Genomic DNA, 24,818 nt, shown 5'->3' on the forward strand with positions numbered 1-24,818 from the left:
GAACCTCGAGCTCCAGTCGCCTGCTCTACTCGTTGGAGTGCGCAGCCCTGGCTTTTATTGCTTTTATTATTAAATATACTGACTTCTTGTATGCTGACTGCTATGAATAGTATACTGTAGGGGTTTGTATTTCATTAGTAAGATATAGATGGTTTTATAGCGACAGTTGGTAGAAGTGGGACTCTGCAGCGGTCTGCCTGTGTTTCCTGTTTTGGTTTGTTTGAGTTTACAGATGCAGAGTGTTTCTAGTGGCTCATTGTCACCTACTCGGAATCAAAATCACACAAACTTAACAGATGCCGGTGATTTTCATGGCAGCACTTCTTCTATCGACGATGAGCTTCGTCATCCCAGCGAGTGTTGACGCTGCTGGCTGCAGTGCAAAAACCTGCTCTCACTGATTTTTTTATTTTTTATTTTTTTTATTTTCTCGACCTCCTGTTTTTAGCTGCTGAAGCAGACCTGAAGCTGTTGTGAACACGCAGCGTTCGGACTGAACCGTGAAAATAATCATCCGAGCTGACAGCGAGGAGCTGGAACGAGTAGCGGAGACGGCCGGAGCACAAACGGCTGCTCGGCTTCTCGCAAGATGAAAAATGTCACTCAATTCTCGCTTTAAAGATTCATTTGAACTTTCAGCGTCTCACTGAGCGGATGAGCTGTTTCACGCTGACGTTTCTCTCCAGACTGATTGGCTCATTTTAGACTGTCGGGGAAAACGGATGCAGTCTGACCTATAAATTGCCTCAACTTTATGGTTAATTTGGAGACTATTTTTTTTTTTTTGCTGGTGGATTTCTGTATTAGAAACACCTTTAATGCAATTTTAGCAGCACCACAAAACTGCAGCCTCTAAAATAACCACAAAGTTGAATCAGCGGGGGATCAAAGATCTTTTTGAACACACAGCAGGAAGAAAAGGATGAAGAGCACCGTGTCCTGCTGTGATATCCGGTTCATGCACTTGCAAGTATGTCAGAAATGGGCGTTAGCTGCTGTGACGTCTTTTGGGCAGGGAGACGAAAACAAACCTCAACGTCAGTCATCCCGATGACGGAGTTTCTTCCATCACAGGACGAGCTGTGTAGATGTTTTCTCCCGTCTTTCACCCGCTGGTTATAAATTAATGGACTGCAAGAGCTTTTAATGGTTTTTTTTGAGTTTGCTGAATATTTTTCTTGAAACTCAAGAGGAGAGAGATAAAAGTATGAGATGATGTAAAAGATAAGCGGAGAAAAGCCTTCACATCATCTTTTATTATTGAAAGGAATCAGACTCTGTTTGAGCAAATGTTTGAGCCGCTCAAATTTATTTCCCAAAAATAGTGCAGTAGCACGTGTGTGCCTTATTTTGCTGTTAAAGCGTGAAATAAACAAAACAAAAATAGTGCCATGTGCTTCTCAACATTTTTAAACTGCTGATCAAGTATCAAGAATCTGAAATATGAAACAAAAATGTCTCTGGTCCTTCCAATGCTTTACTACGAGCTAACTACTGATGTTACGTCAGTTCGGCTTCCCGTTGTCACGGCAACGCTGGTGCAAACAGCAGTGTCTATGTCCTTCAAAGTAAAAGCTGAGCAGCAGTAGCAGCAGTTCTGTAGACTTCAAAGTAAAAGGTTGCTTTTTTTTTTTTTTTTTTTTTGCTCGAAAACTTTCGCGACCAACTTTCGGGTCCCGACCCACCAGTTGAGAACCAGCGAGCTACTGCATGTGGTGACATCCTGATTTTTTTTTTAGACCTGAATAAAGCCATTACAAGCAATTTTTGATTTGACTTGAATTTTATAGATCTGAATTGAGTTTATTGAGTTTGAGCAATTTAAATACATACATACATTGTTATGATTATTGGAAATTTAAAAAATTAAATAAAGGCAATAACAGAAGAATTCATATAGATGGTTTTCCACTTACAGTGCTCAACTGCGTTAAGTGGTATTGAAATTATTTAAATTACAACATGAATAATTCAGTAGTGCCTACATGTCAGCGCTGAGTCTTCTATATTTGTTATATCTTTTATGTTTGTATTAAAATAAGTGTATTTATTTTCAGAGACGTTGCATGGACATTGCACGGAGGTCACTTTTTATTTTTTTTTTGCTCTGTTGTTGGTTAATGCTTCAGAATAATCCCATGAGGGGTTTTATAACGACTCCTTCATCTGTGTGGTTAGCAGGAGGGTCAACGCGGCGGCTGATATTCAGCTGCACGCAGTGGACAGGCCGCCTCTGCAACCCGTACGTTGTGGTTCGAGATTTAAAATGTTCCATGAAAGGGCCGCCTCGCGAACTTTGACCTTTACTCTCTTTTTGAAGCTGTAATCTGACTCGGACGATCCACTTGTGGACTTCAAACGCTGACCTTCGCTGGTTTTTCAGCGGGCAGGATTTTTTTTTCTCTCGGCCTCACTCCCTTCCTCCTCCTTCGCTTCCTCATCCGCACCCTTTAAATCTCTCTCTCTCACTATTTCTGTCTTTTGTTTTTTTTTCTAAAGATTACACCCTCACACATCTGGATCGTCACCTCTGCCGAGCGTTTTGTGAGGCTGCTTTTTGAACGGGCACAGCGAGGGATGCTGGGTAATCTTTGCTCTGCAAAGCACGGATTAAAATCTCAGATTACAAGAGAAGAGGAGGCGGGATTACAACTTTTTTTAATTTTTTTTTTTTTTATGGAGTCTCAAACTGTACGTGTTGTGTAAAGCAGGTCATTTACAAAACACACATGGAGATCAGACAAACCCTCCGTTTCAAAGATGCGTGTTGTTGTTGTTGTTGTTGTTTTTCCAAATTAATTGCTGCTGAGCTCCCGTGTTGGTCAATGAATCGCCAACAGTTGATTGATTTTAACTCGACGCCCGTCCACGACTCTCCGTTTCTCTCTGATTTATTGACCGGCTGCATTTTTCTAGTTTCTCTCCAGTGTCGTTATCACACCAGTGTTGTGCAGTTCTTTTGTGTTTGGCTGTGAAACCACCACCTGAGTTTAAATGATCCCCTTTGCATTGTTGGGAAGTGTCGCACGTAAAAACAAACTTTAATGAGCCTCCTCTAAAAATAGCTCGTCGCCGTCAAATATCATCATCGCCATTCACTCGGAGGCATTAGTGTAATTACCACAAAACATTATAAGAGCAGATTACCGAAAAGATCAGCAGCTGCGTGCTGCGTTTAACATCCGGACCGATCTCCAAACAAATCACGAGGACCGTTCTGCTCCGATAGTTTCCCCTCTTCAAAAATGCCGAGTGTGTGCGACGAGAGGCCGTTGAGTCGACTCTCGTGCTGCTGGAGAGGAGAGACGAGCAGCGGCCGCCGCTCTGCATCGGGAGGTGGAGGAGCTTTAGGAAAAAACGGGGGTTCGAATGTTCAGAGGCGCACAATGGGATGCAGAACGGGCCGTTTTTAGACTCGAGTGCGGTGGGGAAGGTAATTTGGTCGGTGTGAAAGTTTGCACATATTTATCCATTGTTTTAAATGGGGATCGCCTGACCTGTTCGTGTGATGTCACCAGGAAGTCAAAGTTTAAAACAAAAACAAAAAAAACTCAGTTGTTTGGATTGGCACAAAATTCAGCTCAGTTTAATCTTCTCCAGAAGATCAACTTTCCTTTCGTGTCCTCATCAGGTCACAATTTGTCCAACACGTTTTTTTTTTGGTTTTTTTTGACAACTGCAAAACATATTAGCTTCGCTTTATTTTCTGTAGTTCAGCATGCGAACATGCTAAGCTAAAAGGTTTAACATGGTCAACTTTACACCTGTTAAATGTCATACGTTTTGGCATTGCAAGTATTCCATTCAAATTTTCAGCAGAATATTTGACACAATTTCCAGAAAACTCAACTCCTCGGGCAGATTTGAGCTTTTGGTTGCTCTCATGTCTGCTGGCTTCTTTTTAAACATAATTTCAGATCTTAATCCGCTGCGTTTAACTCCTGCGGAACCGCCTGTTCTCCGTCACTTCGTAGATTCGTAGTCGGCCTCCGTCGGCGGTCCGCAGCCGTCTTTCCCTCAGGAGCATCGTAAGTGGTCGCGGCGTGATGGCGAATAATCGAGAGGATGAGAGCAGGATGTCTCCGTCGGCCTCTGACTCGGTCCGACGTGCCCTTCCACCCTCATCCCTCCTTCTGCGGTTTCCTAATGAGGCTCCGGGGGCTTTTTCGTCGGCCGTGACGCTGCGCCGCTCCGACACTCTCGTACTGTACGGACGGACATCTCAGTCCGAGGAGCTGCGCAGCGCCGGCGGGAAATTGGCCTGCGTTTCATGTCTTATCTCGCCGCTTTGAAAAAGTCACGGAGCAAATTTCAGGAAGTTATGTGACTCCGTTAAAAAAATGTTCTGTTTCAGAAACTTGGTATTAATCCTGCTCCAGTTCACCTTTGACCTCTCGTTCCTCTCAGGCCAGTCGAGAGTCACGACCTCTATTAGCATGTCTTCCATAATGTGAGATCAGTCAGCCTAAACATGGTTTTGCTTTCAAACTAAACGCTCTTCCAGTTTTTGTATTAATCATCCTAATGTCATTTTAAATAATTATATTCACCGTTTTCAGCTCCGTAGTTAATTAGTTCTGCCGGTGCTTCGCTCAGTTATCCCGTCACACCTGCTTCGCATCCTGATACACAAATCAATTGTCCGGCCCGAAGACGGTCGGGATGCTTCCCGTTGATTCCTTCTGGTCTTCATCGCCACCTCACCGGTCTGTTGTCTGCCCGTCATCGCTCACTTGCAGAGATTGTCAGCACGGAAGTGGTCGAGACGAGAGTCTGACACTTGATTAAAGTGCCCTTGAATCAAATGAAGTCCAGAATTATAAATGATAGCGAGAGCAGCGGTGATTGGAAGGAAGTGCTGCGATGATGGAAATTGCAATCTTCAGTGAATAACGAGGGGACTGAGTGCAGTGTCGGCAATTTGTAAATAATTTGAAGGGAAGTGAAGAAGACTGTTGAAGAGAGAAGATCTGTTGAAGAGAGATCCATCAAAGTGATTGCAAGCGTCTGACATCATCCTGGGCTCTAACTAGTGTGTGTGTGTGTGTGTGTGTGTGTGTGTGTGTGTGTGTATTACTGAAGGTAAAACAAAGGCGAAGTTGTCAGATCACGTGTTTCCAAGTGTGTGGATCTTTCTGCTCTGACTGTCAACAACACCTAAAAATCAAATTAAGTAAATAAAGTTGTATGTTTATATCGCTCAACCACATCAATGATTACTAAGTGAACCTCAAAAATATCCTTTTTACAGTTAGAAACAGTCCGAATAATCAAGACCACAAGATAAATATCAGGAAAACAAAACACATGTACAAATAAACATACATACAGTTCATGTTTTTACTGTTGATCAGACAAAACGAAGCAGGTTGGTCTTCAGGAACTTGTGATGTCTGTTTTTTCACTCCTTTGTGACATTTTATAATCAAAACAATCAATGAAAAAGTAAACTGCAGATTAATTAAGGGAAGTAATTGTTAGTTGGAGCCTTAGTTAAAGTGTCCAACATATTTTTATGAAGTTAAACGCAGTAAACTTTGTCCCGCTATTACGCAAACAAACGTCGTCACAGAATGTAATGTGTGCTTTCTGTAACTCATTTTGACGTTTTTCATTTATAATCTGTTTGGAATCATAAATTTGGACGACATAATTTTTCTAAAATAACAGGATGTGATCAAGATACATTCAGAAGTAAAAGATATATTTGAATTATCACGTAGTCACGTCAGTTTTAGTTTTTATTCAATATTGCAAGTCTGTACATCTCACGGCACTTTTCATATCAGATAAAACCTCTATAATAAGGGAAAAAAAAAAAAAAAAAAAAAAGGTTAAATTTCGCTCCTATTTAAAGGTCGTTACGGTGCTGGATGTGTTTGTATTCTATCTCCGTCTCCCGTTTTCCATCTGTTCCGCGCCCTGTTTTTCTCTCTGCTTTCTCTCTGTGATTTTCGGTCGAATCTCCGGAGCCCCCACGGGAATGTGCGTCTGTCTGCCAGCTCCTCGTCCCCACAGGAGGCTCCTCTCCTGGGTCACAGGAGTCCCAGCTGATCCCCTCCAGACAGGAGGCTCTCCGGTCCAATTCCCATGAACCCGATGTCTCATTTCACCTTTAAACTGTCCTGCTTTTTAAAAAAAAAAAAACATTTAATCCCCACGTAGGTGAACTACTTTTCTAACTTAGTACGTGATTTGAATACAGTTTAGAAACAACAGCTGGTTTCTAAACATTTCGTTGCTGGCTTCAATATCGATTTTCTTTTCTTAATTATGAAAATGAGCTCCATTTAAACCAACCGAGCAGATAAGAGAAGCACAGCATCGAAGACAAAAAAAAAAAAAAGAAATTTATGGAGCCGGAGCCTCATTAAGATCATGTGAAGATAATGTGAAAATTATACAACACAGGGTTTAATATCCCACAATGTAATCTAGATGATGCACAGCACTGTTAAGAACCCAGTGTGAGACTTTGTTTTATTCATTATTCGTACAGAAAGAAATCAGTACTTCTGTGCCCATTTTTGTTTGCTTTGTTCCAGAAATAGTTCCAGATCATTTGCCAGAGTTGATTTAGGACTCGCAGATTTGAATGGATTTGATTACAATTGCAGGTGGAGCCTGTGGTTTTGTGTGACGTGTACCTTTATCTCGTGGCAGCGTGATGCATTTCCTGTGGAGCCCTCAGGAAGTAAAGAAAAACAAAAAACAACCAGGGACACTCGTCTGTGTTCTTCTCAACTCTGTTGGAACAGAGCGGCCTTGGAAAATCTATAGTCGGAGGGTTTGCTGGATTAATCTTTTCAAAACTAAGTTGTTTCTGAGTGCCTCCATATTTTTCCAAAGACCTGCTGTGTGTGTGTTTTTTTTTTTTTATGCTGAGAATGTAGGAGGGGGTCAACATAAGAGGCAAAGTGGCAGTGTTTTATTTTTAGGGTTATTTTTAAGAGTATCACGCATGGTCTAAAACAGGAATATTTAGAAATCAACATCCTTTGTTGAAGTAAGCTGGTTGTGATGTTGTATGGATGGCAATGGTGGTATGTTTGGTCTTAAATATCCCAACAACTACTGGATATATCGCCAGGAAATTTGGTACAAACGTCATTGAATCCTGCACACATACTGGCACACCGGCATGTTGAAAATATTAAAGGTCCCATATTTTACACTTTTCTGGGGTTTTATCTGCAGTGTTGCTTTCCATAAGATGGTTTTTTTTTTAGTTTTAAGAACCAAAAATATTTCTTCTCTGAAGCCTTTCTCTGGAGCTCTACCAAGAAAAAGCTTGTTTTGTGTCTGTATCTGTACCTGTACTCTTTCACAGTATTTATTCAGCAGATACACATGATTTATAATCAAAAAAAGAAAATCTGAATTTATACAATATATGGACCTTTAATATCCCAAAGTTTCCTCGATGAAAAGATACTAAATTTCGCGCAGACATTCATGGTTCCCAGCTGGTTGGTCCACTGAGTAAAATGTTTACATTCATCAGCCTCGACTGTTTTTGTGCATTTAGTGCTAATAAGCTAAATAGCACGGTAGCACTTTAAAGTGAGATGGTGAACAAAGTCAGCTCATTATCGGCGTGTTAGATCAGCTGTGCCTCGCCGAGCTACCGTCGACTCGTAGACTTGCTCAAAGTTTGAGTTTGTGGTGTCGTTGATGTATGTTCGAGGATCGTTGCCGCGGTTACTTGGCAGTTGCGACATAACTCGAAACTACATATGTTGCGTGAAGGCGACCTTCTGACCTCCGATCATGTACGAGACGATTATTTGAAGTGACTTAATTATGTTGTGGAAGCCTTTAACCTGCCTTTAAACATCCCCCCCCTTCACAATATCTCTCAAAATCTCTCCCTCCCCCCAAACACTAAAACCGGCACACCAGTTTTAATCTGGTGTGCCGGTTCATAACAGTGTGTGGCCCCACGCTGGGCTAGAGCCGACGAGCAGATGACTAATGTGCTTTAATCCGTCACGTTCACTGTTGTTAGCACTCATTCGTAAGGACGGGCACATAATAATGTGGGCTCGAGTCATTATTTGTTTTCACACGTTTAATTCTTCCTTTTATCATATAAATGAAAAACGAGTATTTAAGTAGATTTTTTTTTTTTTTTTTTTTTTTTTTTTTTTTTTGATTAATCATTTGGTCTGTGTTGTTAGAAAACAATGAACTCAAGGTGTCTTTAGATTGCTCATTATATCCAGTTAACAACCCAAACAACAGAAGCTCCCGCAAGCTTTTATTAAATGATAATTTAATCGACTGTTTTGTTTCTGCAGAAAAAGATAAACAAAAGTGCAGCTGCCATCGTTGACCGGGTCTTTTGCCGTATTAAGGCTGCAGCTAACCATTATTTTCATTCTTTAATCTTCCTTTAATGTCCTCGATGACCTGTTTTTATCTATAAAATGTTAGAAAATAGCTTCTTTATCGTCTACCAACACCTCTCGTAAATCTAGTTTATCAAAGAGAAGTGTCACAGCCTCACATTTTGAATGGATGAAACCGCCGCCCTTAAACAGCCTTCAGTTGATTGATTAGCGCCGGGCGATCAATTTTATTCATTCGTCACCGGCGGACAGTGGCTGATTGCGTTTTGACAAAGTGTTGCGTATCGGCGATACACTGATTAGCCGAAGAGGATGAGAGGGGGAGGGGTCGGATTCACGAGGGGACAACTTGTTTACCGTCTCCTCGTTTCGGACTACCTCTGGCTCATGTTGGTGGAAAACGGATTGATGGATCGGAGGCAGGAATAAATAGCTGCTGGGGGCGACGGGACAAAAGACAAAAGGTTCCCCTTGGCGGTTTCCTGTGCGTTTGTGTGCCAGGCCATTTGTCTCCCCGTGGCAAGGTCCATCCACTCACTGCTCCATCAGATGTGCCGCCCCAGTGGGAGTTGGAGTAGCACTCGCTTGGCCCGCTCGCGCTCCTCATCGCATCCAGTGCCAACACCAACCGAGCTTCGTCTCCACTCTCTAATCTTTCACTTTGAATACAGGAAACCAACGCGAATCAGACTTCTCATTTTTTTATGCTCCACATGTTGATTTTTGTTGAATTTCTCATAGTTTGGGCTTCAACTGATGGTTATTTTCATGTCACCCATAGACTTTTTTTTTTTTTTTTAATTATTGCTGTAGGGACTGAAGGTTATTTTTTTTATATACACACTGAAATATTTCAACAGCTTCTGTACATATTGGCATGAAAGTTGGTATTGATGAGTCCTACAGGTCAGACGATGCTCTGAATCTAACTCTTTTCCTCTGAGGTTGGAATTTTTCTGTTTTGAGTTAAATATATCTCAACAGATGTTGGTTGGATTCCCATGAATTTTGGAAAATTAAAAATGTATTCTGCTGATTCCTCGACTTTTATCTAGTGGCATTGTTTTTTGTTTTTTCAGTTCTGCACCTCTTAAATACTCAGTAAGAGATTTTAAATGTGGCTCTTTGGATTGAAAATGGCATTTTGTCAGCGTGTGAGCCCTATCTCAACAAATATCGGATGTATTGGCATGAAAGTTGGTACAGATTTCCGCAATCCTCAAAGGATGAGTGCTACAGATTACATGACGAGATTTTTCCTCTTGACCCACCACGAGGTTGGGATTTTCTGTTTTTAGTGCAATGTCATAACACGTATTGGTTGAATTGCCATGAAAAAGAAAGTCAAACATTATTAGGGCCCGAGCACCGATGGTGCGAAAGCATTAAACCATTAAATCAACTGTCGGTTGAGTCACTGGAAGCTCTGAGTGAACTCCGTGAAACACTTTCTCCTGCTGCGACTCGTTCTCCGGCGTCAAAGACAGATTACCAAAGCTGTCATTGATTCATTTCCCCAAATCTCCAAATTAAAAGCTGTTTTCGTGGCTGCTTGTGTGGGTGAAGAGATCAGTTTCCCTCGATAGAAGCAGCAGAGTACTTGACCTTTTTTTTTTTTTTTAGACAGATGCTGTTTGTTTGCATTGAATCTTCCAGATGTTACAGATGTATGTAAATTAACCAGCTAAACCACCAGGACTTTACATGTTCTGCTTAGTTCTTCACTGCTGTAGGAAAATCTAACGCAGCATTTTCGCGGCACATTTTATGTCCGATCTTCGTTCTCTCCGAGGAAATCGGCCGCAGTCCGTGTTTCCCTGCGTTCACTTCCAGTCATCCATTTTTCATGTCTCGGAGCGGAGTTGAATTTTCTAGTTTATTCATCTCCCAGTGGACGAACACAACGGTGTGTTGTTTGTGTGTTTTGGCTCAGTCGTCCACCCATCTGTATAATAATCTAAATGGCCCCGGCGCGGTCAGGGTCACGGGCCGAGCAGTAACCGGATATCTGCTCTGTAACACAGACACGTGTGTCCTCCCTGACATGTGTGTTCACATGGTAATAATTTCCCACTCCTGCCCTCAAACCCACTCTCCACTGGATGTCCGATACGTGCGTGGCCTGCCGAGCGCGTTTTAACTCTTCAATCCACCCCGCGGATTTATGACCACAGCGTTTGTATGGCAGAGGCAGCGAAAAACATAAAACGATGACGTCCTGTGTCGCGTTTATTAAAGTGGGACTCGCGTATTGATTGTGACATTCTTTCTGCTAACGCAGGCTGCAACTGAAAATGACTGCATCATCAATTATCTGCTCATTACTTTTCTTATTAACCTTTTGCCACCCACGGTTTCAACCAGAGGACGCTGCTACTATGAAAAGCTCCATCAATATTGATATTTAGAGATTAGAGACTTTCTGTTATTGAGGGCAGAGGTCACGGCCAAATGCCAAAACTAATGGTATTGTTTCTGGGTATTTAAGATTATACAGAGTGGGAGTTTTTGAATGACATTTGGACCCAGTTGCATTCATGATAAAGCAGAACCAGAGGTTGCATCTGTTTTTATTTCACACATTCTTCCTTCTCAACAAAAACCTGGCGCCTACGTTACCCATAAACCCATAAATACCAAGAATATCTGCAAGAAATATCAAATTGATCCGATTTAGAGCTACAAAACACTTTATTTACAGATAAAGTGACACACTAAGAAATGTAAACAAACTTTGACGTATAAAATCCCTGCAAACACAAAAAAATCAGTCACTGAAAGTTTCACCACGTGGTTGGCCAAAGGACATGACTTCCTGTGTTTTTTTTTTTTTTTTCAAATTAAAAGTCCTCCTTTCAAATTAAGAGCGCTCTAGCATTTCCAGCCACATACTTCGTCTTGTTTTGACGGAGTCGTGTTTGTTTCTGTTTTAGACGCACAGAAACCAATTGGGAGATTAAAAATGAAATTACTTCAGCATCTCTCCATCTGAAATAGCGTCTAGTGAATCACATGGAGAGACAAAACTTGAAAACAAAAACGCAGTACAACTGAGCAGTGAAGAGAACACAATAGAAAAACAGAAGATAAAGTAAGTCATCGGGAAAAAACATAACAGACTTTTCTTAAGGGATAAAAAAAAAAGAAATTGGACTAGAATATCTTAAAAACATGGTGACTCTAGGGAGGTGAGTGTTCAAGTGTTGTTGGCTCTCACATTGCGAAGGAGCACAAAACTGACGTTTATAGACCCAACAGTTAGAAAAAAACAAAAAAAACAACCTTCAGATTATTTATTTCGTCTTGAAAAACCGAGCAAATCTTCCACTCTCGAGGCTACTAATAACACGCTTTCACTTGATGTTGACGGTAACCGCCTTATTTACGTAACAGGTTTTGTTCTGGCTGCGTTTCATCGCCTTCTGGTCGGACCGACAGACGCGTTTATGTGCGACGTTCGGAGACTGGAAAGAAGAATCGTCTCAATTCAGAACAGTCAGTTTACATGAATGATAATCGGCTGATTTAAAAAAAATAAATAAAAAAAAGTTCTAGTTTGATGCCGTTGGACTATTACTCACTGCCGGGGGGGGGGATTGCTGACTCGGCAGGATGCTTCACAGGCGGCCACAGGACACAATTAAAGTGTCATGTAGTCTACTCGTCTGTGTGTAAGAGAAAGACTAAATGAATAAGCCCGCCCTCTGGGGATGTCAGCAGTTTGCCCCCGTGTGTGTGTGTGTGTGTGTGTGTGTGTGTGTGTGTGTGTGTGTGTGTGTGTGTGTGTGTGTGTGTGTGTGTGTGTGTGTGTGTGTGTTTTGGAGCTAAGTCTGTGCATGTGCTTTGCTGCCGTGGCAACGAGAGTTACCACATACTCATATTTTAGGTTGCCTTACATAATCGTCTGCTTTTGTCAATGCAGAGAGTGGATTTTTTATTTTTTTATTTTTTTATTTTCCCGAACAAAAGGCACTCGAGGGTTGGGGGGGGGGCTGTGCGCTGCTCCACTAACTGACCATTGTGCAGTCTGAAGACGCGTTTAAATGTCCCATCAGCTGTCTTTTCTCCCTCCAGTCTGAACACAACGACCCATCTCAAGGCTGCACGCTCAATACTCTTTGAACGCTCTTTATTGTTCCCTCTGCCCTCGTGTTTTCTTTTCTTTCTCGCCGAGGCGAGACAGAAGACGGAAAGGAGATGAAAGAAGCTTTTTTTTTTTCCCTTGATGCCACATAAACACACCTGTTATTTTATACCAATAGCAGACTGTTGAGGTTTTTACAGTAGTGCTGCCTGAAAGCCTGAACAGACTGCAGTGTCTGATGTAAAGCCTGGTTTTTACTGTCGATGGAGCATTTACTGCACCCAGAGGAGGTTTCTTTTTTTTTTTGTATTTTCTCTCAGGTGGTGATCAAGGCATCCCACATTCAGCCGGCGCTGCAGCTTTGTGCACTGCAGTGTCATTTTGTCGGTCGGTCCGCTCACCACTTTGGTCCAGACTGAAATAACTCGGTGAACACGGGGTTAAATCATCAGATTTTTTTTTTTTATGTAGCGCCGCCAGCTGTTTGAATTTTGTGGCTTTTAGTAAAATATCTTCACCCAAAGACTGAATATAAAAAAATAAATGGACGTAGCGTGACGTCGCCTTTAGGTGTCCCGAAGACCGGTTCGGAAGCTTCTTTTGGCACCACACGTCTCACACGGACTACAGATAAAAATGGTCGTAGCTTCCGGGTTAAAAAAAAAAAAAAGAAATCAATGTGGTAGTGACTTAAAGTGCAATACCACTGAGGTCCACTAGGGGCAGAATCCAAAAACCTCTCTATGGAGACCCCCATTCAAAAAGCATCAACTTCTCTCCTGAAATACAAAGTGAATGTTTTCCACGAGTCATTGTGACGTCATTAGATAAATTTCCTCCTTCTGAAAATAATTTTGCCATTAATTACATTTTAGCCCTCAAACAGAGCTATGTTTGGGGGCGCGTCTGCTTGATTGACATGCCCGGGGTGCGGTCAGGTTTCAAGACATGTTACAATCGTTCTTGTAAATATTTTACAGACCGATCATTCATTGAAAAGGAAGTGCACATTAACTCATCATGAATCATTAGCCTCAGCCCTGATGTCTCATCATCGTGTCCACAGGCGGAGCGCAGCGGCTATGATGTCAACATCCTCAGCATCCCGGTGCCGATGCGTCGCGGCGGCTCGGAGTCCAACCTGGACGTGGTGGACAGCGTCGGACACGACGGCGTGGGTCTGGACTTCACCAAGGGAGCGCTGGGCATCGACAGCCTGCAGCAGAAGATCCTCAAGGTCAGAGGAGGCGTGACTCACCTGCTTCGCTGTCTCTTTGTGGATCGACTGCGTTTGATTTTGCAGAGCGGGGAGGGGCCCATACGTGTACTTTAATATTCAAAGGTTTTTTTTATTGCAAGCAAACAAAAATACATGTTTACATTTACTGCTATTCAGCAAAACTAGAGTGAATCTCGGCTGCAGGGTGAATTTCCTTTTTTTCCCAACAGTTTAAATCTACAGTAGCTCGTAGCACATTCTTGCCATTTTCTTTTTTGGGGCAAATCACTGCCTCCTGTAGATCAGCGGAGGATTGCGAAACAACGTGCATCCTCGAGTGTGCACGAGACAAACAAAACACAGAGATCGTTTTTAGAAAAACAGCTTCACAAAAGGTCAAAACGTCACAAAAACATGTTTGAATCCACGGCTGATTCTTCCCCATTTCATGCTTGTTTTTCACAATAAATGCATCTTAATGTGAATCCAAATAAACCTTCACTTTCAACTACTACATTTAGACCTTCTGCTGTTAGCCTGGAGGTCATTTTAAAACTGTGCACGGATGGAATATACAAAAAAAAGTGTGATAAACAGGAAGGAAGTTGTGATATTTCACTTTTTTAACAGGTGATTGGAGTTTAAAAAAAACAAAAAAGAGAAATCTATTTCTGTCCGTGTGGAAAAAAGACGGCGCAACACCCGGTGAAGCATAAAAGCAGCTGCTCAGTCTGCTGTTTATCTGTATTCCACATAAAACAGATGTTTCACTAACATCATCAAGGTTATTTCACCGTCATAAAGATGAATTAAGAATCTGTCATTCGCTGTCAGTGTTCAGGATGAGTATCCGTGCAACCTTCAGTTATTTTTTTAAGTTTTCCCGTCCCGTTTGCTCTCCCTTCAGGTGACGGAGCAGATGAAGGTGGAGCAGACGGCCCGGGACCAGAACGTGGCCGAGTACCTGAAGCTGGTGAACAACGCCGACAAGCAGCAGGTGTCTCGAATACGTCAGGTGTTCGAGAAGAAGAACCAGAAGTCGGCTCACACCATCGCCCGGCTGCAGAGGAAGCTGGAGCAGTACCACCGGCGCGTGAAGGACAGCGAGACCAACGGGAAGCACTGCCACAAGGACGGCAGCAGCAAGGAGTCGGGGACCCACAGCAAGGAGGGCAGCCTGCGGGACATCAGCGCCACCGGCCGCCACCCGGCGCTGGACAAGGTGAAGACCGTCGGACCCGGCGTGTCGCTCTCGCCGCCGTTCTTCTTCAACAAGTCGCGGGAGTTCGCCAACCTCATCAGGAACAAGTTCGGCAGCGCCGACAACATCGCGCACATGAAGAGCTCCATGGAGACGGGGGCGGGGCTGCAGGTGGATGGCGGGGCGAGGGGCCTGAGCGGCAGCGCCACCACCGTCGCCAAGGCGAGCAAGTACCAGAGCGACGACGAGTGCTCCACGGGGACGTCCGCGTCCGCCGACTCCAACGGGAACCCGGCGGGCGGGTCGGGGGCGGGGTCGGGGGGCCCGGGGAGGTCGGACTCCAACGGGCGCCTGGTGGAGGTGCTGGACATGGTGCGGGAGATCCGGGATTCTCAGGCCCAGCTGGCCGAGGACATGGAGACTCTGAACACGCAGTTCAAACGGGACTACAGCTACTTCACACAGGTGATGCAGGAGGAGCGATACAGGTGAGCGCTTTTTATTTTTTATTATTTTACTTTTTACTCATGACATTTTAATGCTCGTATTTTTGGCAGATTTTAAAGAATTTTTTTTGTGTCGTTTCTTCTGTTTGTGCTTCATTTTTACCAGATTTGGCTCGTAAGGAACGAAAAGTTTTAAGCTAAATTAAAATGGATATTTTAGATTTTTTTTTTTGATGAAGCAGCTTTTATATAATGTCACATTTTACAAATTACTATCATATTAAAGAAATTTCTTTGTTGGATGCCATGCAATGAAAATGCATGGATTGATTACATGTCTCCACTGCAACTATATTTGAAGATATAAATGGCAAGAAATAATATTTAAAAAAAGATACTTATTCAATACAAATTATGAGGATCTTATGTATTTTTTTGGGGGATGTGCAGCAGTGAACTGAATATATTTAGGTTTTTGTGACGGTCGAGATAATTCACTATTTTCTGACAAAGACAAAATGATTAATTGAGAAAATAATGTGCAGATTGATGAATAATGATAATAATAATAATAATAATAATAATAATAATAATAATAATAATAAGCTCTGCCAGATGCTTTAAACTCCTCAGACCTTCAAAAGTCTTTCAAACAGAAGAAATGTTGCTCACAAGCCCTAAAAAAAAAATGTCTGGAATCGCTGATCCAGATTTTATATTTGTCACATTAAAGTAACACATATTTATACTTCTGCTGCAGGTGCTTCACTCCCAAAACTTGACTAACACTTGACTTAACACCTCTCCAGATTTAGTTTGTACACGAGCTGCTGGCGGAGTTTATTCTTATGAGCGTTTGTGAACCACAAATAAACCCACGATCCCCCAGACGGTTGCCAAGTCAACCAAGGGCAAAACATCTCCAGCAGCCGAGTCACAGATGAACTGCTGCACTGTTTCGCGCCCACACACACACACACACACACACACACTCTCTCAATTATGCATCGTTTCTCCCTCCACCTCCTCCTTTTGCCTGGTGGTGTCTCGTCAGGTACGAGCGGCTGGAGGACCAGTTGAACGACCTGACGGAGCTCCACCAGCACGAGACCAGCAATCTGAAGCAGGAGCTGGCCAGCATCGAGGAGAAGGTGGCCTACCAGGCCTACGAGAGGGCCCGCGACATCCAGGTAACGCGGGACATGAAACCGAACTGAACACGTACGGCACTTTAAAATCAGTTAAATACGCAGAGGAAACCAGAACTCCAGTATTAACATACTGTTTTCCAGTTTAAGGAAGGAAGTTTGTAATTTATTACTAATTAAAAGGGGAAAGTAGTTGTTTTAGGTCGTTTTAGTTTGGAGAAAATTACTTTGGAAAATGGCTCAAAACACTTATTTTCTATTGCAAATGGAATGTTTTACGGTTTTAATTAGAGTCACCTCAGACTCTGGGGAGGTTTCAATGAGCTTTTTTTTTTAACATAATTTTGGGCATTTAAAAAAAATACAAAATAAGACAAGTAGGACTGAGAGAGACGGAAGAAAAACAACTTGAGTGTCTTTCATTCATTTCTAATGTGAATCACAACTTCAGTTCATTTCTAATGCAGCTCATGTCAATTCATATCTGATCCAGCTTCACCGCCTTTCCCCTCTGACGTACTGTCTTAACCGTGTGTGTGTGTGTGTGTGTGTGTGTGTGTGTGTGTGTGTGTGTGTGTGTGCGCAGGAGGTCCTGGAGTCGTGTCAGACTCGCGTGTCGAAGCTGGAGCTGCAGCAGCAGCAGCAGCAGACGGTCCAGCTGGAGAACACCGACGCCAAAGTGCTGCTGGGGAAGTGCATCAACATCATGCTGGCCATCGTCACCGTCCTCCTGGTGTGCGTCTCCACGGCGGCCAAGTTCACGGCGCCGCTGCTGCGCAGCCGCCTCCACCTGGCGCTCACCTGCGTGGGTGTGTCGGTGCTGGCGCTGCTGTGGAAGAACTGGGAACACCTGCAGTGCGCTCTGGAGCGGGTGCTGCTCCCGCACTGAGCCGGGAGGCACGGACGGGAACCTCGTCACGAAAAAACCCTGCGCTCAGGTCTCCGGAGGGGGGAGGGGAGGAGGAAGGGGGAGAGGAGGGGTTGCCTGTTGCCGCGGCAACATAAAAAGAGGAAATTACATGTAGCCTTATCGTCAGCCCTCCCTTCGATGACTTGACTGACGGCTCTGTGCTCCGCTACGCCTAAAAGTGGGTCCACGAAACGGGGGCGGAGAGCCTTACCCAGAATGCACCTCTGCAGGAAGCCGATACAGATCAACGCCGCCGAACAGACGGAGGAGCAGACGTGTATGAAATGTGACGGCGCGGCGCCGCCGTGACGGCAAATCACTACAGCGAGATCAATAAAGGATAAACGAGCTGCTTTAATCTCCCACCGGGAGACACAAACAACACAAACAACAACACAAACAACAACATAAACAACAACAACATAAACAACAACATAAACAACAACGACACAAACAACACAAATAACAACATAAACAACAACATAAACAACAACACAAACAACAACACAAACAACAACATAAACAACAACATAAACAATAACAACAACAACACAAATAACAACATAAACAACAACAACACAAACAACAACATCAACAACAACACAAACAACAACATAAACAACAACATAAACAATAACAACACAAACAACACAAACACTGAAGTCCAAACATCAAAGGGAAGCGTGTCTGTCCGAATAAATGCTCACTGGCAGTCATGTGACCAGTTTCGAACACACATTGCCTCCTCGCACACACCCACCCACCCACCCCCACCTGAAGGTCGGTCTGTCCCGTGTCTCTACGTGTCCCTGTGATGGTTCCTGTCTTCAGTCTGACCGTGTTGCTCCGTGTGTTCATGCGTCTGTTCGGTGTTTCATAAAAGGAGCAGTTCAACATTTTTTGGGGAAGAAAACGAACGAACACGTCCGCGCTCGAGTTTAAAGACTGGAAAAACAGGAGGGAACGACTCGAAAGCAGAATACGCACGTCGTAAAGAGTCAAAGCCACGATGTCACTTCCTGTCCAGCGTTTGTCACTTTTCAAAAAACAAGTCGTGATCTTATTTAAAGACGTGTTGACTTCCATCACTTTCCAAATGAAATTTAAACTTTTGAAACCGTTTAACAAACTAGAATTAGATTAATTTAAACACAGAAATGTATCGTCTATATTCATATAAACATCTTTTATATTTTTAGTTTTTTTTTTACTGTAATTCCTGCATTTTTAAACACCGTCTACCGTGTCCTTATCTTTCTGTTATTACAGACATGGTGCTTCTGGGAAATGGTGTTTGTTAAATACAGATAAAGAAATATAAATATTGAACAATGTTAGACCTATTTTTAAAACCTCCCGTCCTTACGTAGACGTGAAGTGACTCAGGATGTCGTTTCACTCCCGCTGTCGACATTGAATGAGCTGGAAATCATAGAAATTTGAGCATTTGTTTGATTAGAAAATGACTCGAAATGATTCAACGATTATCAAAACAGTTGGTGATTATTTTCCTGCCAATCAACTAATCAATTAATCGAGTCGTTACACTGCTGGATAGTTTAATTAATAAGTGTTTGAAGGGCACTGCCTGTTTTCCACCTTGTTTCCAGTCTTGGAGCTATGCTAAGCTAACGTATGCTAAGCTAATGTATGCTAAGCTAACGTATGCTAAGCTAACGTATGCTAAGCTATTGCTCAAATTCATTCCCCGACATGTGAAACTGTCCCTCAAAGCTTCTCAACTGCCTCTCGTCTCGTTAGTTTGACGGTTTTCGGGTGTGTTTTTTTTTTGTCGCGTAAGAACAGTTCACGTTTTTCAGGTAACAGTTTGTTTCTCAAAGCTTTTTTTTTTTTTTTTTAAAGTACACTTGTTTTTTTTTAATAACTGGACAAGCTTCATTCAAATGCTGCCACTTTCAGCATCGACCAGCGATAACGTAAACTGTGAGGGAGGAAACGTAGACGCCTGTGTGTGAATCTTCCTCCACGATTACAGAAGAAGCTCCTGATTTTATGCCTTTTTTCTTTTGTTTTGTTTTGTTTTATCTCTGGAGGTGAAGAAGAAAGTTAACTTTTTGCCTGAAGACTTTTGATGTTGTGCTGCGTTCAGGGTCCGGTGGGAATAGTGGGTAGCGTTGATCTGACGGTTCAAAGTCAAGAGGATTCCCGCCTTTCTTTTTCTTTTTTTGTAAGCTTGTTTTAAAGCACATAAGGAGATCAAAGCAGGAACATTTAAACAGCTAATAATAACTCCTCTCAGCCTTTTAAACAATATATATATCACAGAGTCCTGCTCTGCCGTGACGTTTGGGTTATTTTACTCGACACAAGTTCGTCTGTTTACCCCCTTAAATTGATCACAAACGGTAAAAAAAAAAAAATATCCAGCTGTTTCTTCCCACGTGACCTGAACGCAGCATGGCAGCCTGGAAGGAGGAAAGTGAACCATGTAGCTCTGCGCCCCGTTTCACTGTGATTATGATGAAGAGGAGGTGAAATGGGACTGATGCCTTTTCATTGCAGCTGTGTTTGTGTCCCTTAAAAAAAAAAAAAGAAGCCAAATATGGAGATTTTTTTTTTTTTTTTAATTATTTATCACCATTCGTCTTCAATGTTTTTTGTTTTTTTTTCTAAATTGGCTCAAATTTTTTTTATTTTTTATTTCAGGAGAGATATTCCCTCTGAAGCTGCAAGTCTATAAAATGTATATTTTCAAAACTATGACGTCTCTTCTACGTGCATTATAGTTTCTGGTTATGGGGTATTTCCATGAAGTTATTATTTTTTTTAAATGACAAAATAAATCTTAGTTTTTTTTCTAAGATGCTGCCTTTCATTTAGAGTATCTTATCTATTATACAGAAGATCTGTCGTCAGGCTCTGTGGAGATCAAACCGCTCTGCTGGCATCATCAGGAATTCATACATAAAATGGGTGTAAATGACTGACGGCAGCTGCGCAGAGGGGAGAAAAAAAAAACCTGTAAAACCAGCAGGTTTCAGACTATCGGCATCTGAACTGAAGTTAATTGCATTTAATTTAATTTCAGCTTGACGTTATTGATCCTTTACAAATGAATTAAATTTTGTAAATAGTGCAAATCAATCACTTCTGTTGCAATGTACCAAAAACAATACACTCATTTTTAGTTACAGGTGACTTGACAGGAATTAAGTTTAGTTAAGAAACACGTTTTGATTTGATAATCTGTGAGAACCAAACTTAAAAACATATTTGTAATCTTTTATCCATTCCTGTCGGCCTCATATTCATTATTCAGAAGGTGTTTTTCAGGGTCAACAGCTGCATCTTGAAACTGAGAGAAGAGCGACACCTGGCGGTCAGACACGAGCAGTACCTCCAAAATACATTAAACTCACATCCGTTGTGTCCAGTTTCTCCAGTGTTTTAATACAGATATCTGTCCCTGAGTCTTTATTGGCTTGATCTATAATGAAAATAATATTGATTATAACACACACTGAATACAAACTAAAATAATTGTGATGTTATATTTATAACATTGTTATAACATTGTAACATGTGTTACAATAAAGATGAACAAGAGCTGAGATAAAACAACTGCACAAAATTACATATCAACAATTATGCATTCATACACATTTAAGACACACACAAAAAAAAACAAGAAATCGGTCTTTTGCTGGTTTGAATATGATTTTTGTCCTGTCATTTTTTTTAATCAGATTTATCAGATGTTTTTTTTTTTTTTATCAGATTAACTCCAGTAAGTGATTAGCAATGTTATGTTTATTTATTTATTTTTTAATGTTAAAATAGAGCAGATATTCATGTGTTTTTCACAGTGTGATCATCCACAGCGCCAGGGGGCGGTACGGTGAGGGTGATCATCCACAGCGCCAGGGGGCGGTACTGAGGAGCGTTGTTTTGGCGCAAAGCGGAAGTCATCACCTTTAAAAGAAAAAGAAGAAGAAGAAGAAAAAAAAAGTTTGCTGTCACAGCGGAGGTCTGCGTCAGGGCTCTTAAACAGTAACTTTACGATAAAATGTTGTTATTGGTGAATTATTAGTTATATCTAACATTAATCTATCGTTTCATTTCCGCTTCGAGAGTCAAGAAGCTGCAAAAATGAACGTTTAGCCCTCCTGACAACCGACGTTAGCACGAGCAGCTAACGCGACCGAAAGATAACGTTATTTTTTTTTTTTTTTTAGTTTTTAAAAGAAGTCGCTGGATTAACTCTTTTTTTTTTTGCCTTATGGATGAACACAAGGAGAACCTTCACGCCAAAGACGTCAACGTGAAGAAGATGTCGCAAACGGGAGAAGAAGAAGAGAAGGTCGGTGTGAGCAGCGAGCTAGCATCACGCTAACTAACTCCTACTTTCAAACGCTTTTTGTTGACGTCATCAAAACAAACATTTACGACTTTATTCCGTTTTTAAATCGTCTACGAGCGTGTTTTAAGGAATATAAGAAGAAGTACCTGCTTTAACAATAAAACACGATGCCGAGGAAAGTTGAGGCGAAACGTGATTTACAAATTCTCCGTTTTTCCACCTTTTTAATGCTGATAAACATCATGAATAAATCATTAACCGTGTTTGAAACCTTTATTCTGCTTTTGAAAATGCAAAAACTAAAAGGGACATTTCATTTCTTTCTTTTTAAACAGACTAGATGATCCCACACAAACCAAAGATCCTTTTAAACCATCATCTGAAATGTGAAATCTTTATTCTTTCTTTTAAAAATCTCAACAATGAACATATCGATGTTTTTTTTTTTCAGACCTGATCCAGACCATAAACAGCTACGTATTGTGTACTATTTAGCTGGTAAACATCATTTTGTGATTCTGTGTTTCCTCTCCAGGAGAAGCCCTGCGCCAGGATATGTCCCGCGGGGGAATCGGCTCCTCAGGTGTCCTCGTCCCAGCCGAGCGGGGACTTCAGTCACCCGGTGTACAAAGAGATCGCCCTGGCCAACGGGCACATCAACCGCATGTCCAAGGACGAGCTCCGGATCAAACTGTCAGAGCTGAAGCTCGACACGAGGTGAGAGTTTTTTTGGGTAAATATCAGCGGATGTAAGAAAAAAAAAAAAAAAGGCTCGTGTCACATTTCCTGTTACAAATAAGCAGAATGTGTGTTTTGTCTTTGTGTGTGTGTAGAGGAGTGAAGGATGTGATGAAGAAGAGGTTGAAGAGCCACTATAAGAAGCAGAAGCTGTTGCAGACGGCGGCGGAGGGAGGACCCACCGACACCTACTATGACCACATCTGCGTGGTGGACTTCGAGGCGACGTGCGAAGAGGACAATCCCTCGGACTTCCTGCACGAAATCATCGAGTTCCCGATGGTCCTCATCAACACGCACACTTTGGAGATCGTGAGTCGAATTCGCCTTTTAAAAGTAGGATTTTTTTTTTTTTCTCCAAACTTTGAATACATGTCTTTTTTTTAATTCTCCGTGCAGGTGGACACCTTTCAGGAATACGTGAAACCAGAACTGAACCCGCAGCTCTCCGACTTCTGTGTGAAGTTAACGGGAATAACGCAGGTCGGGTTCAGTATCCGAGTCGTATTAATGTGATCGGGAAATGTCAGTTTACGGGGAATAACGTGTTGTTTTGTCGGTTACCGGTAGAAAATGGTGGATGAAGCCGACCCGTTCCCAGAAGTCCTCCAGCGAGTCGTGGCGTGGCTTCAGGAGCGGGAGCTCGGCACAAAATACAAATACGCCATCCTGACTGACGGGTACGTTTCGCTTCAGTGCTGCTGCACGATTTCTTTTTTTTTTTTTTGCAACCTCGTTACACCACTTTCTTTTCTTTTTTTTTAACTTGTACAGGGCGTGGGACATGAGCAAGTTCCTCAACATCCAGTGTCGGATCAGCCGGATCAGATATCCGCAGTTTGCAAAGAAGTGGATAAACATCAGGAAATCGTACGGGAACTTCTACAAGGTGCTTCCACCGGCTTCGCAGCTAAAGAGTAGCTTTGAATTTAGAGTAAGAACAGAGAGTATGAGGAGACTTTTTTTTTTGAGGATTTCTTATCAGCTGTTATTATGTTCATGTCAACACCTTGAAATGGTTGCTTTTGAATAAAATGTAGGCATCCTTACTGTTATGAGTTGCACCTGTGATCTTGCAGTTTTTAAAATGTCTTAATGTAAATAAACATCTCCTCTCTTATAAAACAGAAAATCTCTATATTTTTTTCCCTCCTCCGTCCAGGTGCCGCGCACGCAGACGAAGCTGAGCACCATGCTGGAGAAGCTCGGTCTCAAGTACGAAGGTCGTCCTCACTCCGGTCTGGACGACTCGCGCAACATCGCCCGGATAGCTCTGCGCATGCTGCAGGACGGCTGCCAGCTGCGCGTCAACGAGCGCATGCACGCCGGCCAGCTGCTGTCGGTTCCCAGCTCGGCCCCCGTGGAAGGAGCGCCGGCGCCGCACAGCCCCCGCAGCAGAGACTAGAGCCAGCAAACGGAAAAGAGCTTTTTACGGAGCCCAACCGGCCTCGAACACCTGTCTCCACGAGTTACAGAGGAGCGAGAGGGGAAAGAAAAAAAAATGCAGCTTAATGCTGTAAAATGGGGCGAGTCTTTTTGATTTAATAAGCTGCAGGTCTTCATATGTAAAGTTTCCTCTCCGACTGTTTATTTTTACACCAGATGTTTAAAAAGCAGATCATTCCTGCGTGTCGTGGGAGGACTTTCCTCAACAGCTTCCGTGTGTTTAAACCTTGCCTCACTTTGCCTTATCGAGCTGCTGAATTCAGTATTTTTGGGGCTCAGGTTTTGCCCCCGTGTTTCAATTTTAAAAATTTAGATATCTGCAGCTTCAGTGGAACAAACAACCCCCGCATCTGTCTAACTGCTGTGCTGATATAAACACAAGAATCGTGCTGCTGTAGCCGTGATATCCCGCTGCCGCTTTCTCAGAGCGAGCTGAGGGGTTTGAAAACAGTCCTGTGGACTTTCATCGTCTCAGATTCCGAGACCCTGTAGCTCCGTAGATGATCACAGAGTACAAAACCTCCTAAAAGAGCGGCCGCAGGAATTCAAATGCCCGTCGGAAATACTGTACAAGTTCGGCCCGTGTCGTAGTGTTGCGTCATCCTTTGTACGGATGTCGAATCGATTCCTATTTCATTGGAGGTTGTGATCTATTTTAACAGGAACAAATATTCTTCCGAATGCCAATAATACAAAATAAAGTGTTCTGTGTTACTTTGGGGTGTTTGTCATCTTCATTTTAAGTTTAATATGTAATATGCTTTATAAAATTGGGCTTTTTGATATCATTTGCTTTTTTTTTTAATGTTTAACATTATTGAGTAGTTCAGTGAAATGAAATTGTAAAAAATTACTATTATAGGGAAAAAGCTGTAAGAGCTATATATAATATAAATATAATACTTTGCCTCAACAGTTAAAGCTAATTAACTAAACTCACTTTCCCCAAATTGG

The 24,818-nt window shown here is 42.3% G+C and overlaps 2 protein-coding genes across 4 annotated transcripts in view; both read left to right on the top strand.

The window, feature by feature from the left end:
* tmcc3 (transmembrane and coiled-coil domain family 3) overlaps positions 1-17,398 on the top strand; it is a 36,519-nt gene extending 19,121 nt beyond the window's left edge. For both annotated transcript variants that reach the window (XM_069139850.1, XM_069139851.1), the window contains exons 2-5: positions 13,502-13,672; positions 14,562-15,343; positions 16,356-16,491; positions 17,036-17,398. In XM_069139850.1, the coding sequence (XP_068995951.1) occupies positions 13,502-13,672; positions 14,562-15,343; positions 16,356-16,491; positions 17,036-17,338 (1,392 nt within the window). In that variant the 3' untranslated portion in view covers positions 17,339-17,398. The remainder of the gene's footprint in view (positions 1-13,501; positions 13,673-14,561; positions 15,344-16,355; positions 16,492-17,035) is intronic.
* A 3,718-nt stretch (positions 17,399-21,116) lies between these two features.
* On the top strand, positions 21,117-24,578 carry eri1 (exoribonuclease 1). Of its 2 annotated transcripts, none has more exons than XM_069139859.1 (7): positions 21,117-21,680; positions 22,216-22,397; positions 22,514-22,730; positions 22,818-22,901; positions 22,989-23,098; positions 23,193-23,352; positions 23,581-24,578. In XM_069139859.1, exons 1-7 carry the CDS (start codon positions 21,600-21,602, stop codon positions 23,821-23,823), a joined length of 1,077 nt encoding a protein of 358 aa, XP_068995960.1. In that variant the 5' UTR covers positions 21,117-21,599; the 3' UTR covers positions 23,824-24,578. The 2 variants fall into 2 exon arrangements, with proteins under 2 accessions (XP_068995960.1, XP_068995961.1); XM_069139860.1 differs by having other exon boundaries at positions 21,119-21,680; positions 23,193-23,307.
* The last annotated feature ends 240 nt before the right edge of the window (positions 24,579-24,818 follow it).

This window comes from Embiotoca jacksoni, unplaced genomic scaffold (genome assembly GCF_022577435.1).
Source record: "Embiotoca jacksoni isolate LCO1_2020_lvr unplaced genomic scaffold, fEmbJac1.0.p SCAF_86, whole genome shotgun sequence".
Taxonomy (NCBI): domain Eukaryota; kingdom Metazoa; phylum Chordata; class Actinopteri; family Embiotocidae; genus Embiotoca; species Embiotoca jacksoni.